This window comes from Miniopterus schreibersii (genome assembly GCF_964146895.1).
Source record: "Miniopterus schreibersii genome assembly, chromosome: 2".
NCBI lineage: Eukaryota > Metazoa > Chordata > Mammalia > Chiroptera > Miniopteridae > Miniopterus > Miniopterus schreibersii.
Genome location: NC_138102.1, coordinates 53,604,985 through 53,620,282, shown reverse-complemented (window position 1 = coordinate 53,620,282; position 15,298 = coordinate 53,604,985). Strand labels below are relative to the sequence as shown.

The window sequence follows — 15,298 nt, the reverse complement described above, 5'->3', positions numbered from 1 at the left end:
AAAAGCCACTTCAGCAAGTAAAAAATAATAAACAACTGGATGGAAAACATAGTAAGAAAAAATGTTTAATGGAAAAGCACAGTAAGGAAAAAAAAAGGTAAAGGGGACAATCATAGATATGGAAAACCAAAGAGAAACATCTTTCATGGTTACTAAAAAAGAGAACAAAGCAAATAGAAAATATTCCTTAATTATAATTTTAAAATATGAAGGCATAGAAACAGACTCTACTTCTCAGACTTCTATGGCAGAGGCCAAGAAAAACCAACACAGAATGATAAAAAAGTAAAAAATCGATGAATTTACTAAACTTCTAGCTTACTAAAAATAGCCCATGAATATCTGACCAAAAAGCAAAATAAGGAAGAGTGAAAGATCAGGTGGTGTCAGCCTTCACAGGAACACAAAATGCCAGATGACAGTAAGGCCCTGTTTCCATATTTCTGAGAAAAATAAGAATGAAGATGAAATAGCTCTCATAATTATGATTAACAACCAGAGATAATGGGATAATGGGTAATAACCTCAATTTTAAAAAGGTAGTAAAACAAGAAGAGGGAAAGGTAGTTAGAAAGAAATACCATCAATTTTCCCACCTTTCTTAGCAAAAAGTCAAAAGATGCTGTTTAAAGTTGAATCCATTGTTTAAAACAGCAGAATTGCGAGAACTCAAAAAGTTGGATTTTATTTCCCCTTAACTCTTAAGTAACAGCATCACTTTGGTGAAAGAACATCAACTAGAAATTAATATAGTTCTTCATTTTAAATTCAGTTTCTATTTCTTCCATTATATTGGAAGCAAAGTAAAAAAATAACTCTTCTTTAGAAATACAAAGTATAAATATAATCCTCTTTCTGTAAAACTGCCTCCATTTTCGTGAATATATGCAGACAGAGATGCTGTAAATAATGTTCACCCAATGTTGATCGGTGTTAGGTGGGGAGGCGACAGGGCTTTGCCTGCTTTAATGTTTTTAAAATGAGCAATGCATCATCTTTTCAAATACAAAGCCATTATTCTACTTCAATTACTGCATAATCTTTCTCAACTCCCTGTATATCACTTTGTTCTAATTTCCCAGATCAGAGAAATTAGACACCCAACGATGAAAAGACTTGACAGAAGAGTGACCTAATCCAGGACGATACGTTAATAAATATGTGATGTGCCTACTGAATTCATACCACTATCCAATCTATTGATTTGACTCAATAAGAAGAAGAACTTATAATTACATATGCCCAAAAATAGAATGAACTGCCACACACAGAAGGAAATTCCAAGGAGTACTCAACATAATCCTAAAGCAGCCAACTCCTGTAGAAGGCCACCACACACCAAGCACATGTTAGAGTCAGTGACCTTCAAGGGTGCTTCCAATTCTGTAAAAGCTTAACTTTATGATGTAAAGTCATACAATACAGTCATGAATCTCTGTCTTATGCTTTAAAAATAATAGCATCAATACCACACACAGCTCTAGAATTCTACAACTTTAAATTGTTTGCACAAATATGTCGTATTTTCTTTCACCCCCATAACAACTCTTGAAATAGGTAGGACAGGTGTTATTCATTCCACTTTGCAGTTGAGAAAAGTAAAATTCAGAAAGAAGTCACTGGTCCAAGAGCATACAAAGAGAACTGCAGAGCTGTCACTTGACATCTTTTGATTCCATGTTTACGGCCCAGGCAGCTACTCTACATAAACCTTTGCCAACAGCAGGCTTCATTTCCACCAATGGGGCTTTCTGAGGAAATGTGCCTCCTTAGTTCAAAATGGAAGGAATACTGAATGGCTGCTATTACAATCTGTCTGTCCTGTGCGAAGAAAAAAGAATTGGAACTTCATGGAAAAGAAATTTAAAGTAACCACACTAGATGTGTCCATCACCATGAAATAAACTTTTAAATATATTTTTTGTAAGGAATTAAAGCTTTCTCAGAAAGGTTTGCTATTGTCCTCTTAGATTCCAAACACAAGAAATAGAAGGCACCATTGCTGTGCTGGATGGTTTAAGTAGCTGTTCATCAGAGGTAGTCATAGAACAAAAGTTTGCATGTGAACTCTGATAAGCTGGACAAATGTATATGTATGTGTATGTTTTGGACACCTGCTCTAAACCAGCTGCTGAGAAGCACCTGGTAAGCAAACTGCACTGGCTGGGAAACAAGTGGAGTACAGCCAGGTCCACAACCAAGCCACCTCGTTCACAATGACAGCAACTGCTGAAATGCATATAAGAGCATATAGACTAGATTTTAAGCAGATATTTATGAGCAAGAAATAATGGATGTCTGGATGCTTTTTAGAATTCATTTGATGTTTTTTAATGACAGGTGGTAAAGGGACTAATTCAAGTGCAATGAAATTAAGTAAAAAATTAAAAACTGAGTACAAGAAAAAACTTAATGCAATACACACACACACACACACACACACACACACACTCTTTGGAAAGAAAGGGCAGATGAATACTGCTCCTGGAAGTAAGCTGGAAGCAAGACTCTTGGTATAGACATAAAAGAAATTTTACAAATGCTATGTAGGCTGTTTAAATTTTAAAAACCTAAGCACAAAGGCACAGTAGGCTATTCTGTGACTCTTGGCAAGATTTTGTCACCATTGGCAAACAGAAAATGTACAAAATAATTTTATGAGCCACATTCAAATCCCTTTTCAATTATATAGACAGTGGCAATGTTGCTTTAACTGCTGAGATTTTTAAAACGTCATTGTAATAATGACCTTGTCAACATATCTGAAATATTTAGAAAAGACAAAATTTCAAACTCTACAATTTTCTCCCAGAATCAGACTTTATTAAAACTAATGGCACCTGATTCAAGCCAACTTAAAAAAACAAGCGTCAAATGCATTCTATTCTAAGGTACCTATAACTGAAAATATGGATGGATCGAAAGTATGAAAAACAGCAATAGAAAAAAATAATTCATTGGGACAAACATATTCAGTGAAATACTCACTGCTCCTTCCTCTATAAAAATTATGAACTCATGAATTATAAGCTATGAGGCACAATCATTTAGAATGAATCACATATAGTATATTATAGCCAATCATGATAATATTTTCAGAGTTTATCCTCAGGGAAAGCAGTAACACAATGATTCTCTTTGCCATCATCTTCAGTTATCATAAAATTAGTTACAGAAAAATGACATTGCCAAAGTGTATAAACTTACAAAGCTAACCCTAATCCATTCAAACATAAAAATTTAATAACAATTGAACAAAAACACAAAGTAATATTATATCAACATCATACATAAGGAAAGGGGTAAATACATTTTGCATGATATGAGTGAAGAAGGTATCTATATTTACACAGGAATGAGCCTGGAAAATTTAAATTTACTACCTTTGCCCCACTGTCTTAAGGAGCATGTGAAATTGTTTGTAAATGAAATTATCAGTGGTGTGTGAGATAGAGCTAGCTGGACTCCAGCTTATGAGAACCAACTGTTGAATTTTAAGAACACTTGCAAGCTAGTGGTTAAATCTCTGAAATCAGCCAGAGTGGGAGTTTTACACCACAGGAACTGACAAACACTACAGACCAGGCCTCCCCACCCCAGCCCCTATAGCCTGTTCACCAGCACACCACTGAGCTACCTACAAACACACAGTACAACTAATTCTTACAAACAGCAACCACATAGGCAACACCGGAGTTATGAAAGAGAACCTGACTATCACACCCAGAAGTCTCCCTGGTATCACCTCTGAATCCGTACTCCCTCTAGAGGTCTGACACTGCCCAGATGCACGCATGTGCTAGAAAGGAGTGATTTCAGCACTGAGGGAGGAGGAAGGCAGTTTTAATTGAAAGATATAACCTGGGAAATGGCTTGTAAGTAAATGTGAAAGTAGGCTGCCAGAAAAAGATATGGCATGATGCACATTTGTTTAAAAGTGGCAGGACAAGTTGAGGCAATGAAAATATGAAATTGTATGTGCTGTGCAGCTGTATGAAGTTACGAGGCACATGCATGTGTACCAGACCTGTTCAGCATAAACCTTATGAAAGGAAGGTAGTTTAACGTATTGTAACAGTGTTACCTGTGATTTGTCTATAAAAATCAGTATGTAGTACAAGGAAAGCTCAAATAACTACCACAAATGAAGTGCTAGCCAGCATTTGATTCCTGGTGATGTTCATAGGACTTTTCTTCCAAACTCATATTGGTACATGTCTGTGAGAAATCAAAGTTAAAAACTTTCATAATCTTCCTACTCCTCTAAGGAAAGCCGAGAGTGTGGGCACGGCACTTGCCAGCAATCACACATCATAAGGTGTTCGCATTAGGATTACGCTTGTAGGAACTGATGTATATTAAACAAAATCTGGCTACCTTTTTTTTTGGTCTTTGTCCCCATGATCAGTTGCATCAACTGGTTTACCAGTTTCTACTACCCATCTAAAAGTTGATTCTTAAAATATCAACTTCAGTTCTGGAAACTGAAGACAGGTAGACTTGCACAAAAGCAGTTTGCCTCCTCACACATTTCTCTATATTTAAAGAATTAAAAATACAAACTACACTCGCCAGCCAGATGCGTGAGTCTAAGTATTGACCTCGGTCTCATCTTCAGACAAGGAGGTGCTCTAATGAGAATACCTGCCCAAAAGTCATGTTCAAATAGGATTTTCACTGCAGTTACACAGTCTGACTGACCCACCTTTATTGTTTTCCTCTTCATATGGATATTCATTCATCCATTGGTTTCTGGAGTCACATTGATCCTGCAAGAAAAGCACACAAAAACAAACAATGAGAAAAGGTTCCACATGTCGATAACATCCTTTCATTGAGGAGAAACAAAGAAAATCCTAATTCTGCAATACTTTAAGTTCTTAATTAGTGGAGTGACATACAAGTAAGAGCTGAGGAATACTTTTTCTTTCATTGTTTGTTTTTTTGCTTGCTCTTTAGCAGCCACGTAAAGGGCAAAATGCAGAAATGAGGGAAGAGAGGCAGAAACACCAGCCAGGACACTGAGACAGATCCCGGACACAAGATAATGAAACTCTGGACAAAGATCAGTGGGGGAAGATGAAAAAGAAAGGGAGAAATGGCAGAAAGCGGGTTAAAAGAAAATGTAATATATGAAAGAGAACTCACAAATACTCCAGCTGGAGCACTTGGCTCCATTATTCTTAGCAACTAAGAGATTTTTAGTCATGCTGTTTTCCAGAGGAAATGTGTTGTGGTTGTTTTCCCTCTCTTTACAGCTGGTACAAATGTACAGAATAACCAATATGATACTTTTTGGTGGCTCCATATCGGCCAATACCCAAGTAACTTTTAAAACTGATCTAAGTTAATAAATGTCACCTCTTAAAATTAAACAAATATTAAGTAAGTAGTTATATAATCAAAAGCTTCCAAATCCCCAGGACCATTTGGATCTTTCCAAATAATTAAAATATAATTACATAATTAAAAGTAATTAAATATTGCTGGATTGGAGAGTTCTGATTAAAATGGACCATTCGCCCCCTTTGAAAGTCATCCTATTTGTTTTTTCTCAGCATTAAGTAACTTGCTTCAGAATTTCCATTTCATGAGGCAAATTTTCTCTGGCATTCACTTAAGCCAGCTTATTAGACGCAGTTGACTTTTTTTTTTCCATTTGGAATTATATTCAAGAGGGGACACGCCTGTAGTCCATAGACATTCTGTGCCAATGTCCATACTGCAGCACTGGGCCAGGTTTCCTTTGCATGTGTTTCCATACATTTGAACAACAACAAAAAGAGCTCACTAACTCACAAGGCCCTAAGAAAATGTAGCAGAATTCACAAGTTCCATGGGTTTGGCCTGTAAGGGGAACCGGCCTTTAATTTTATCCCAGTTTTTACATATATCTATTTCTGTCTCTGTCTGTCTCCGCCCTGCCCCTTATATATGTCTCTTATGTCTCAAAACACACCTCCCAATGCATACTACAGCTTTTAGTACTAGTAAAAAGGATACTACAAAGAAATATAACATAAATGTAATATTTTGATACTATAGTGCCAGACTAGAAATATTCTCTTGAAATTTAGAGTATAATTCTTCTGTCTTACATTATTAAGCCATAATATGGAATTCCTTGAAAGAACTTAAAAGTCATTTAAACCACCATGTTCTTATCAAACACATATTGTCCTTTTTTGTCTTCAAAATATATCTAAACCAATCAGTTCCAACTTCTTAGCAGAATGTACCCAATACTTTAAAACTGGCTTCAATCTAGCTCCTTATATCTCAAAATATGGTTGTGTAACTCCCCCCCCCCACATTTTAAAATACCATGAACATTTTCATATTAGTCAATTTATTAATGCTTAATCCAAAATTTATAGTACTCCACTGTAGGGATACATAGTACTCCACTGTCTCCTGAGTTATGATTTGTTGCTATTACTGACAACTAAACATCCTTCTATGTAAATCCTGTATACACCAGGGCCTCTGCTAGCCTGGATGACCCCTTTGTACAACTAGAAAGGATGATCTCTCTAGAAAGACTCTAATTGGATAGTGGGGACTGGGTATTAGAGAACAGTACAGATTTCCACCACAACTCACCCCTAGCCAGTCATCCTACATCCTACACTTAGTTGCTCTAGTCTGCACCATTATTTCCTTAGAATATAATGATGTAATCAGTGGATTAAAATAATATGAGTTTTCTCAGGCTATCAAAATATATCACCAAATTGCTTTTTAAACAGGCTGTACCAATTTATATTCCCACCAGGAGAAGAAACACATGCTATTAACACAGTGCCATTCCCATGCTTATTTCCCAATACTCAACACAAAACCTAACAAAATTTAGGGGATCGAAAAATATTTGTCAAAAAAATAAAGCTAATAATGAGAAATGATATAAAAATCAAATAAAGAAAACTCCCCTTCATATTAACTGTGGATATTTATTACCTAAGTAACTAGAGTCTTAATTATATAATTTGTCTTTTTTGTACAATTAATCTGCATACTAAAGTAAACATTATATTATTTGAACTATACATAACACACTATCACACATTTCACAGCATTTGGGGATTTACAAAGTAACCTAATGATATAATTTGTTCTGAAAGCAGTTCTATGAGTTGGGCACATGAATTATTTTAAGATCCATTGGACAGTGATGATCAGAGGTTAATTTCCTATTCAGGGTAACAAGTTACATGATATCAGGGTCCTTACAAATCCCCTTAGTCCCAAATCTTAGTGCATGGCTCTTTGTGGTTTAATTTAAATGTACATCTCTGTGGGTTTTAAACCTGGGGAAAGCCTGGTACAATGTTCATTAGTGTTTTCCATTTATTTCAAGTGCCTCAGGGAGCACGCACTACATCTCTACCTCTGCTCCCATCCTGCTCCCCTATACTTTAAGTAGCACCAATGACAGTAAATGAAAACACATGTCAGAGTTGAGAAGACCTGCCCTACCAAGTCTCACTTCTGTCTTCCCCTGGCTGTGTCATCTTAAGCAACTCATTCCACCTCCCTGAGGCCCAATTTCCTTCTCCACAACAGCAGGGATAATAATAATACCTGTTTTATGTACCCCACCTACCCTAATTGAAGTAATATCTATATAGCAATCTGTGCTGTCATACATGAAGCATCAACAGCCCAAGTTTTAAACAGGAAAAAATAAGATTTCCCTAAATTAAGATCACAATACAGAACAGACGAATCTCTAATTTTATTCATGCTAAGAAAGGGGCCTTTGTGTTGCTCCCGAAATCCACATCAAAAGCAGGCCATGATATATAATATAGGAAAATGGCACATTTCCAATAAGAGTTAATATCTCATCAATTTCCTAATTAAAAGATTACTTAGCTGTGCCAAATAGGTTTGTGAAATCATCCAGTAAATCTTCCCAAAGCACAGAAGTTTTAAAGGTCACTGTCCTCATCAAAAACTCATCGCAAATGCTTTTTGGTCCGCCCTTTCCTGGCTTCAAAAGTAATTCTCAATTGTCAGTGAAGAAAAGCAAAGGGTTGGTCACTTACTTCTATATGAAAAAAACATGACAAATAAGAAAAAGCATAAATTATCACATTTTGGAAAGAATTTTAGATGTACTTTTAAACAAAAATATTGCTGCCAAGGACCACTGATAAATGCTCGTGTTGTAGTGGAGAGCCTGGATAAATTCTAGTTAAACCTGTTTCTCTTTAATAGCTATAAGGGATGGAGAATGATTTTCTAAATTCTTCACTTTCTAACTGTTGGTTTTTTCCTGTAAGACTGCGACACATAGCCAGCTTCCTTTAGAATTTAAAAAGAGTTTTCTGGACAACAGATATGACCTTGGTCAGAATGAAAGTGGATGCTCCCCACCTTAATGAGTAAGGAGTTACTTTGGAATAATTATCTCAGAGCGCAGGCATTACATTACCCTGTATTAACAGGGTGCTGGCCCTTCATCACATCTTAAATGATCTATTATGTTCTCAATCTTTAAAGGTTAGTGTTTAATACATTCTAAATACTTCAGGACCCATAAGTTCACTAGTTGCCAGTTCCTCTGAGAATCCCTTATGTATCTTTAAATAGAGAATGAGAAGCACGTTTTAAAGGTGTTTATAGACATCTGACTAGTCAGGGTATTCCACTCTCTGCACAAAGGTAATTTAGCTGCTCTGTTTCGAGTAAATTGAATTCTGGTGCTGATACAGCAATTCTATTCGAAATTCCATCTTCTAGATTCAGCTTTATAAATCACTGCTTCATTAGCTGTGATCTTGTGTTTTCAAACACTGATTTTTTAAAAATCCAATAATAAAGTTTTATATACACATTCGTTTCAGTTACCATAATTTTTAAAGCCGATTAGGGAACAGGCACTTAAGTCTGAAGTATTATATAACAGATCCATGTTGGCCTTGCTCTGTGTGAAGGTCTCTGATAGTTAAGTTGCTTTTTTTCATGTAAAATTATTTCTGTTTATCTGTCATGGTGAGTTATCTTGGGAACTAAAGATGCTTGAAGGTTAATCTAAATATTTCTGGAGATAAATGCAACTCTAAGTACTACATTTTCATATCTATTTTGACTTAAAATGAAAAGGCACAAAGCACTAAGCTTGTTGCTAGGTGACAGGTGACACTACCATATCTCTTCTGAACTTGTACAGCATGAGACATCTTACTGCTGAGAAAAGACACAGGGATTTCCATGGCACACACATCATCCACTGTAGAGAAGCAAACTAGTATTCACATATTTTTAGTATAGGCCATAGGTAGATAGCCCATCATGTCTATAAGAATATCTGACTTTAGATATGCCTCTCACAATAAACAGGAAAGAAGAGTTCTTTATTTTCTTTTTGGAGTATGGAAAATAATATTCTAAGTAACACCTACACATAAAATACATATAATTTCATGATTCACAATTATAGATTAGAGAGTGATAATTCTTAAGAATGTTCAAACTTTTAATAGACATCACTTCAGTTAGGGTAGGTAGAATCCAAAGATAAAGCTTATTTTTATAATAAGTAATCCAATTTCCATTAGATATATTGACACAAGACCATTGTAGCAAAGATCTAATGAATTTTTTTAAAACACAAAAAGCATCAATGCAGATTATTACCTGTATGTATTTTATGACGACACACCTACTTGGTAGCATTACCTCCCTTCCTTGAGACAAAACCCAGGCACACAGTTCCATCCCCCTCGTTTGACTTATCAGGCAATCAGATGACAATAAGAAAACGTCAAGAACACTTTTATAGCCAGAACTTCAGGCTCTCCCATGAATGAATGGCATGCTCCTCTCCACAAGAAGGCTGTGTGCTGTTATGGAAAAGATCCAGGCATGAACACCAAACAGAAAGAACACTAGCTTTAACAGCAGAGTGTAATGTGACTTGGGGCAAGTTGTTTAATTTTTATCTCTTTATTAAAATGATATAATAAAAACTGTTTTGGGGGGAGCCTAGGAATACTGAGAAGCAGAATGTATACAATGTACTTACCAGACTACCTGGAACATATTAAGTATTCAACAAATGTCAGTCCTATTCCTACTCCCTACATTTATATAATTTATAAAATTACATCTCCCCTACTCACACACACTGATTTATATACATTTATATCAAGTGTCCAGACTCCTTTCCACTTAAATGTTGCTGAGAACTTGGAACAAGCAATGACCTAGTTTTGCCCAAGTTACACTTCCTCAACACTACCTTTAACAATGATCGCGTGTTTCTCACAGGAAGATCCTGGGAATTCACAGACAATAGCATCTCCACCCTGGGCTCACACAACATAGTGTCTACAATTCTTCCATTAAGACAATTCAATGATTAATAGAAATAAGGAGAAAGGGAATTCAGAGGTCGTTAAGAACTCAAATTCAGTAAGAATCCCCTTGGAATTCTATTATCTATAATAAATCCACTGAAAGCTCTTCATTTATAAAACTGTTTTTTCCTATTTCCCGTTCAATGTTTCCCTGAAAATATGATTCCACCCAAGAAATACTTCACTATTTAAAAAAAGCAGACAATAACATACAAGGAACAAACTTTAAAGTCCCATTTGGAGAAGATTTGACCAGAAGCTTGAGAAATCATTTAAGAATAGAGTTTACCAAATGAACAGCCCATTTTCAGAGGAAGGAGGAAACGCAAAAGCATACTGACATGGAAATTACTCTTTTAATCTGTTTTCAGCTTCCATTACACTTCATTATTCTATACAGACAACAAATGAATGTTTAAAGAAAGGAACCATAGCAAATGAGTTAAACATTTCTTTTGCATATACTGTGCTCAATATCATGGTTTGAAACATAATTTATACTACGCTTATATTCAAGTGTAATTGCCATTTTATAGGGATCGCATAGTCAAAAATCTGATTTGTGCTGCAAAGGACTAACAAGATGATTAAATTCTGTCTTCATATGTCTAATTTATGTAATTTAGACTGCAACACAAATATGACCATGTGCAATCTGTACTTGCATGTAAAACTACTTCATATATAATGATATTCTGCCAAAAGTAACCTGGCCACACACAAGTTTGCATTCCCATAAGAACATTGATATCCTTCTCTTAATCCTCTCTATCGGGATGCTTTTTAAACCATCATGCTAAAACATTAAAATCTTTGGATTTTTTAAGAGGCTGATGGGAGGGGCAATATGCTGAGCTACGTACTCATCTCCAGTTCACTCCCTAGCACTTTATGTAAGTATAATGTGGTTGTGTGATTTATACACAGACAAGCAAACAACTGAAAATAAAATAATGATAAACATACATTTGGCACCAATTAAAAACGCCTAATTCACGCAGTAGAATTTCTGTACTACTTCACTTCAATGGGTGCTATCAGAACACAGCTAGGTATATATTATGGGGTAATTACAAATTTTATACACTAAAGATCTACAACATATTCAAGAAAAATAATTTGCTTTATTTATTATGCAGTATACATAGTTGGGTTATCTATTAATTGCTGCCATCCATGTTTAGCTTGCCAAAGCTAAGCAAGACAAATCCCATTCAAATGCATAATAAACAGTTTGCTTAGGAAGTAAATTTATTTTCTAGTCCATCACAACAATAATTGATTAAAATATGTTGCTCTTATCCAGTTTTGAATTAATTCATGTGAAATAAAACAAATATTTATTAAATTGTGGGGAAAACATTCCATCAAACTGTAAAACCTGAGTAGAAAAACAAATGGCACACACTTAATTACAGTTGACATTTAAATGAAATTTGCATTCTCAAAATATTTAACAATAATTAGAAAATATCAGATGATGTATTTTTAGGATACTTTTATATTCAATCTCTTCACACATCTGAACCAGAAGAAGTTTTAACATAGGTAGATTTTTAAATACAATTTGAAAGACAAATCAAAGAACTTAATAGATTTGTTTTAATGACATTTTGACATAGTTGTACCAAAAAAGAGGAGCTGATATTTTTAATGAATATCTTATGGGTTGTGAATGCCTTACTGAACAATAGTTTTGACTGGCTCAACTCGTCCATCCAGTTTGTGCATTCAGACATCATAATCATTGCCCTGTGTAGCTCATAATCTGGTCCACAACAGATAGCTAGCTGTCATAATAAATCCGTAATCAATTAGTATTTCTCAACGATGATCAAATTAGTAGACTGCCAAATGGACTGCATAACCATATGCTTCTTTCATAACTAAATAATACCAGAAAATCAAAATACGATTTGTTGAGAATGACATGACATATTGAGTATTGTTTATAAAGAAAAAAACATTTAAAAACTGAAAAATACCAAAAACCAAACTTGGAGGTCAACTCAAAGAGAATCCGTGCAATTGCTAGCAGGTCATGAAGGCTCAGATTTAGAATAGTGAAATTTATTACATGGTACATATTTTATTATTAGTTCATCCACAAATTGCCAAAATGTCAGAAAGTGAGGATATTAAAAATCATATGCCACAGTACCTAATTTAAAGAAGCTCAGAGATAATGGTGAGACAAATATAAACAATTACAACAATAACAGCTACCATCCATTGAAATTTACCATATGTTTAACACTGACTGGGGCTTTTAGGTATGTTATTTAATAAATTCATGTAAAAAAAATAGCCATTCCAATGACCTAGGATTGATATCCACATTTTACAATGAAAATAACTGTGATCAAAGTCCATACTTTCCAACCTATATCGAGCTCACATTCTTAATAAGTCATAGGAGCTCTGGTGAAAGAACAAAGCATAGTGGAAAGTTGAGGGAACCCAAGAGGCTTCATAGCGGAGGGGGCATTAATACATGGTGACAGGAGAAGATATGACTTTGGGTGGTGGGCACACAGTGCAATAAACACACCTTGTAACATAGAAACCCACACCTGAAACCTGTATGTTCATGTTAACCACTGTCACCCCAATAAATTTAATTAAAAAAATAAAAATTAAAAATAAATAAAAAGAAAAGTAGGGAAGGGAAGACGTTTCAAGGAATGGAGATGAATTAGGAATTAGTACCTATAAATCTGAGTTTGAGAACATTCATACATATATATGAATAATTTACTGAGAAGTATGTACACACACGCACACACATATAATTGGCGTATTTACACCAGCCAGCCTAAGCCATAAAGAGGAGCTCTAATATGGAAAAGGAGTCTTTAATGTAGAGAGAAAATCTGTCTCAAGTAAATATAAAAACAATCCTGAAAGTGTAACTTCTAGTACCTTAGGTGCACATTTGTCTTACAATGTAAAGGGATTTATATTACGTATGCTAAATCAGGAATGTTAAAATATTATTTCAAAAAGCTAATTCTATGAAAACATGACTTTAAAAGACCTTTCTCATGAACTGTGATATGTTCCATAATTTAAGGTTATTTCTCACATCTCTTACCCTCATAGATCAAATGTTTTTAAATATTATTCAAACACGAATCACTGAAAATACTCCCACAAATAATATGTATGTGAGCATACGAGTGCACATAACTCCCAACCTACCTACCTACCTACATAAACACACACAGCCAAGCATCGGTGGAAAACCTGACCAGTAAGAAATTATGTAAGTTATCAAGTAAGTTATACCAGTAAGTTTATCTGTTTTAAAGTACTCCAGGAGATGTGAATAACTTTGAAAAATAATAGTGTAGCAGCCAACGAGTATGAAAAGCATTTTGAAAAATAATCTCAAAACAAAAACTAGCCAACTGCAGGCTTAGAAACCTACTTTGAGACAATATAAAACTAAAATATTTAAATCAGGATTAGTCCTATAAATAATATATGGATTAATCTCTATCCTAATTTTTAAGAAATGTTCACAAGTAAAATAACTATCAAATAATAGTTAACTATCGGGAGTAAGCAGGTTAAGTGCTAACATGTATTTCCCCAACATACAAGGGGAATAAACTTTTACATTTTAATTTAAATATAGTATCATTCAAAAAACACCAGAGTTTAAAAGAAGAATCCTTAAAATTCTCTAAATTTATTCCTGAAGGTGACTAAATGCACCACGGGAGACAGAGCATTCAGTTTTGTTGGCCAAAAACTGAATTCCAATTGTCCTCTGAGTGGAGTGGTGTCAGCTCTCAGCAGTCGCAGAAGAGGTAGAGGAGTCGGCGTCTTTATAGCATCAGCAAATCCATGGATTTACATGGGCCAGGAACTGTTCTCACTGCTAACTACCCACTTGTACATTCCTCAAAACCTGTGAAGTACGTAGGATTAATCTTCTCATTTTACAGACACGGAAACACAGATTATCCAAATTACAGGGTGGTGTCCAGTATATGCAAGAGCCACTTCACAGTTAGCTATCACCCATGGAACAGTCAGTTATCAAGAGGGGGCCACACTAGCCACTCTTGGCCAGAGGGCAAGCGACCTGAAACACATCCAGCACTCCAGCTCTCTTGAATAATCCTTTATACCTCGCAGTAGTTTTCAACAAAGCAAAGTATCTGATGCATTTTGTTCAGAGTTTTTCTTGTTTTAGCAATGCCGAATTCTTGTAGCTGACCACTAAACACTATCTGCTCTGTGAGATTCGTGACCAGTTGAATGGAGAAAGCAACACAGTTGTTATTCCTTTACCAGACTGCAGCACTGCCCTGTGCACACTGGGAAATGAGCTAACCTGTCTGGCTCAGCTTCTTCACCCGTGAAGTTAAGGGGTCCACAGATCTTCAAGTCTCCTTCCATTTACAAAGTTGTGGATCCTATGAATCCTATATTTTATTTTTTTAAATTTTTTTAAATGTTTTATTGATTTTAGAGAGAGAAGAAAGGAGAGGGAGGCAGAGAGAGAGAGAGACAGAGAGAAAAGAGACTCATTGATGTGAGAAACATGGATCAGCTGCCTCCTTTACACCCCCTACTGGGGATCAAGCCCACAACCCGGGCATGTGCCCTGACTGGGAGTCCAACTGGCAACCTTTAGGTGCATGAGAAGATGTCCAACCAAGTTACACTGGCCAGGGCACAAATCCTATATTTTAAAAATGCATAGCTCTGCAATGTGTCTGCTATGAACTTGGATATATTAATATTGGTTAATAGATAGAGTTTGAGTTCCAACTCTGAATTAGTGAGCTCAGAAAATTTAACAAAACTTCTCATTCCTCGTGGCCTCTAACCTGCTTTAGGTAGGAATATAACAGATAACTAGTATCTCAGTTGTAACTTAGCATCACACACACACACACACACACACACACACTATA

At 35.4% G+C, this 15,298-nt stretch overlaps 1 protein-coding gene across 6 annotated transcripts in view; it reads right to left on the bottom strand.

Annotated features, from left to right (window-relative positions):
- KLF12 (KLF transcription factor 12) overlaps positions 1 to 15,298 on the bottom strand; it is a 389,105-nt gene that overhangs the window by 265,642 nt on the left and 108,165 nt on the right. For 4 of the 6 annotated variants that reach the window (XM_081127130.1, XM_081127126.1, XM_081127127.1 and 1 more), the window contains exon 2: positions 4,706 to 4,769. The exons of 1 other annotated variant lie outside the window; for it this stretch is intronic. In XM_081127130.1, coding sequence (XP_080983256.1) covers positions 4,706 to 4,738 — 33 coding nt within the window. In that variant the 5' untranslated portion in view covers positions 4,739 to 4,769. Of the gene's footprint in view, positions 1 to 4,705; positions 4,770 to 15,298 lie in introns of those variants that run through there. One more of the 6 variants, XM_081127133.1, reaches the window with a different exon arrangement.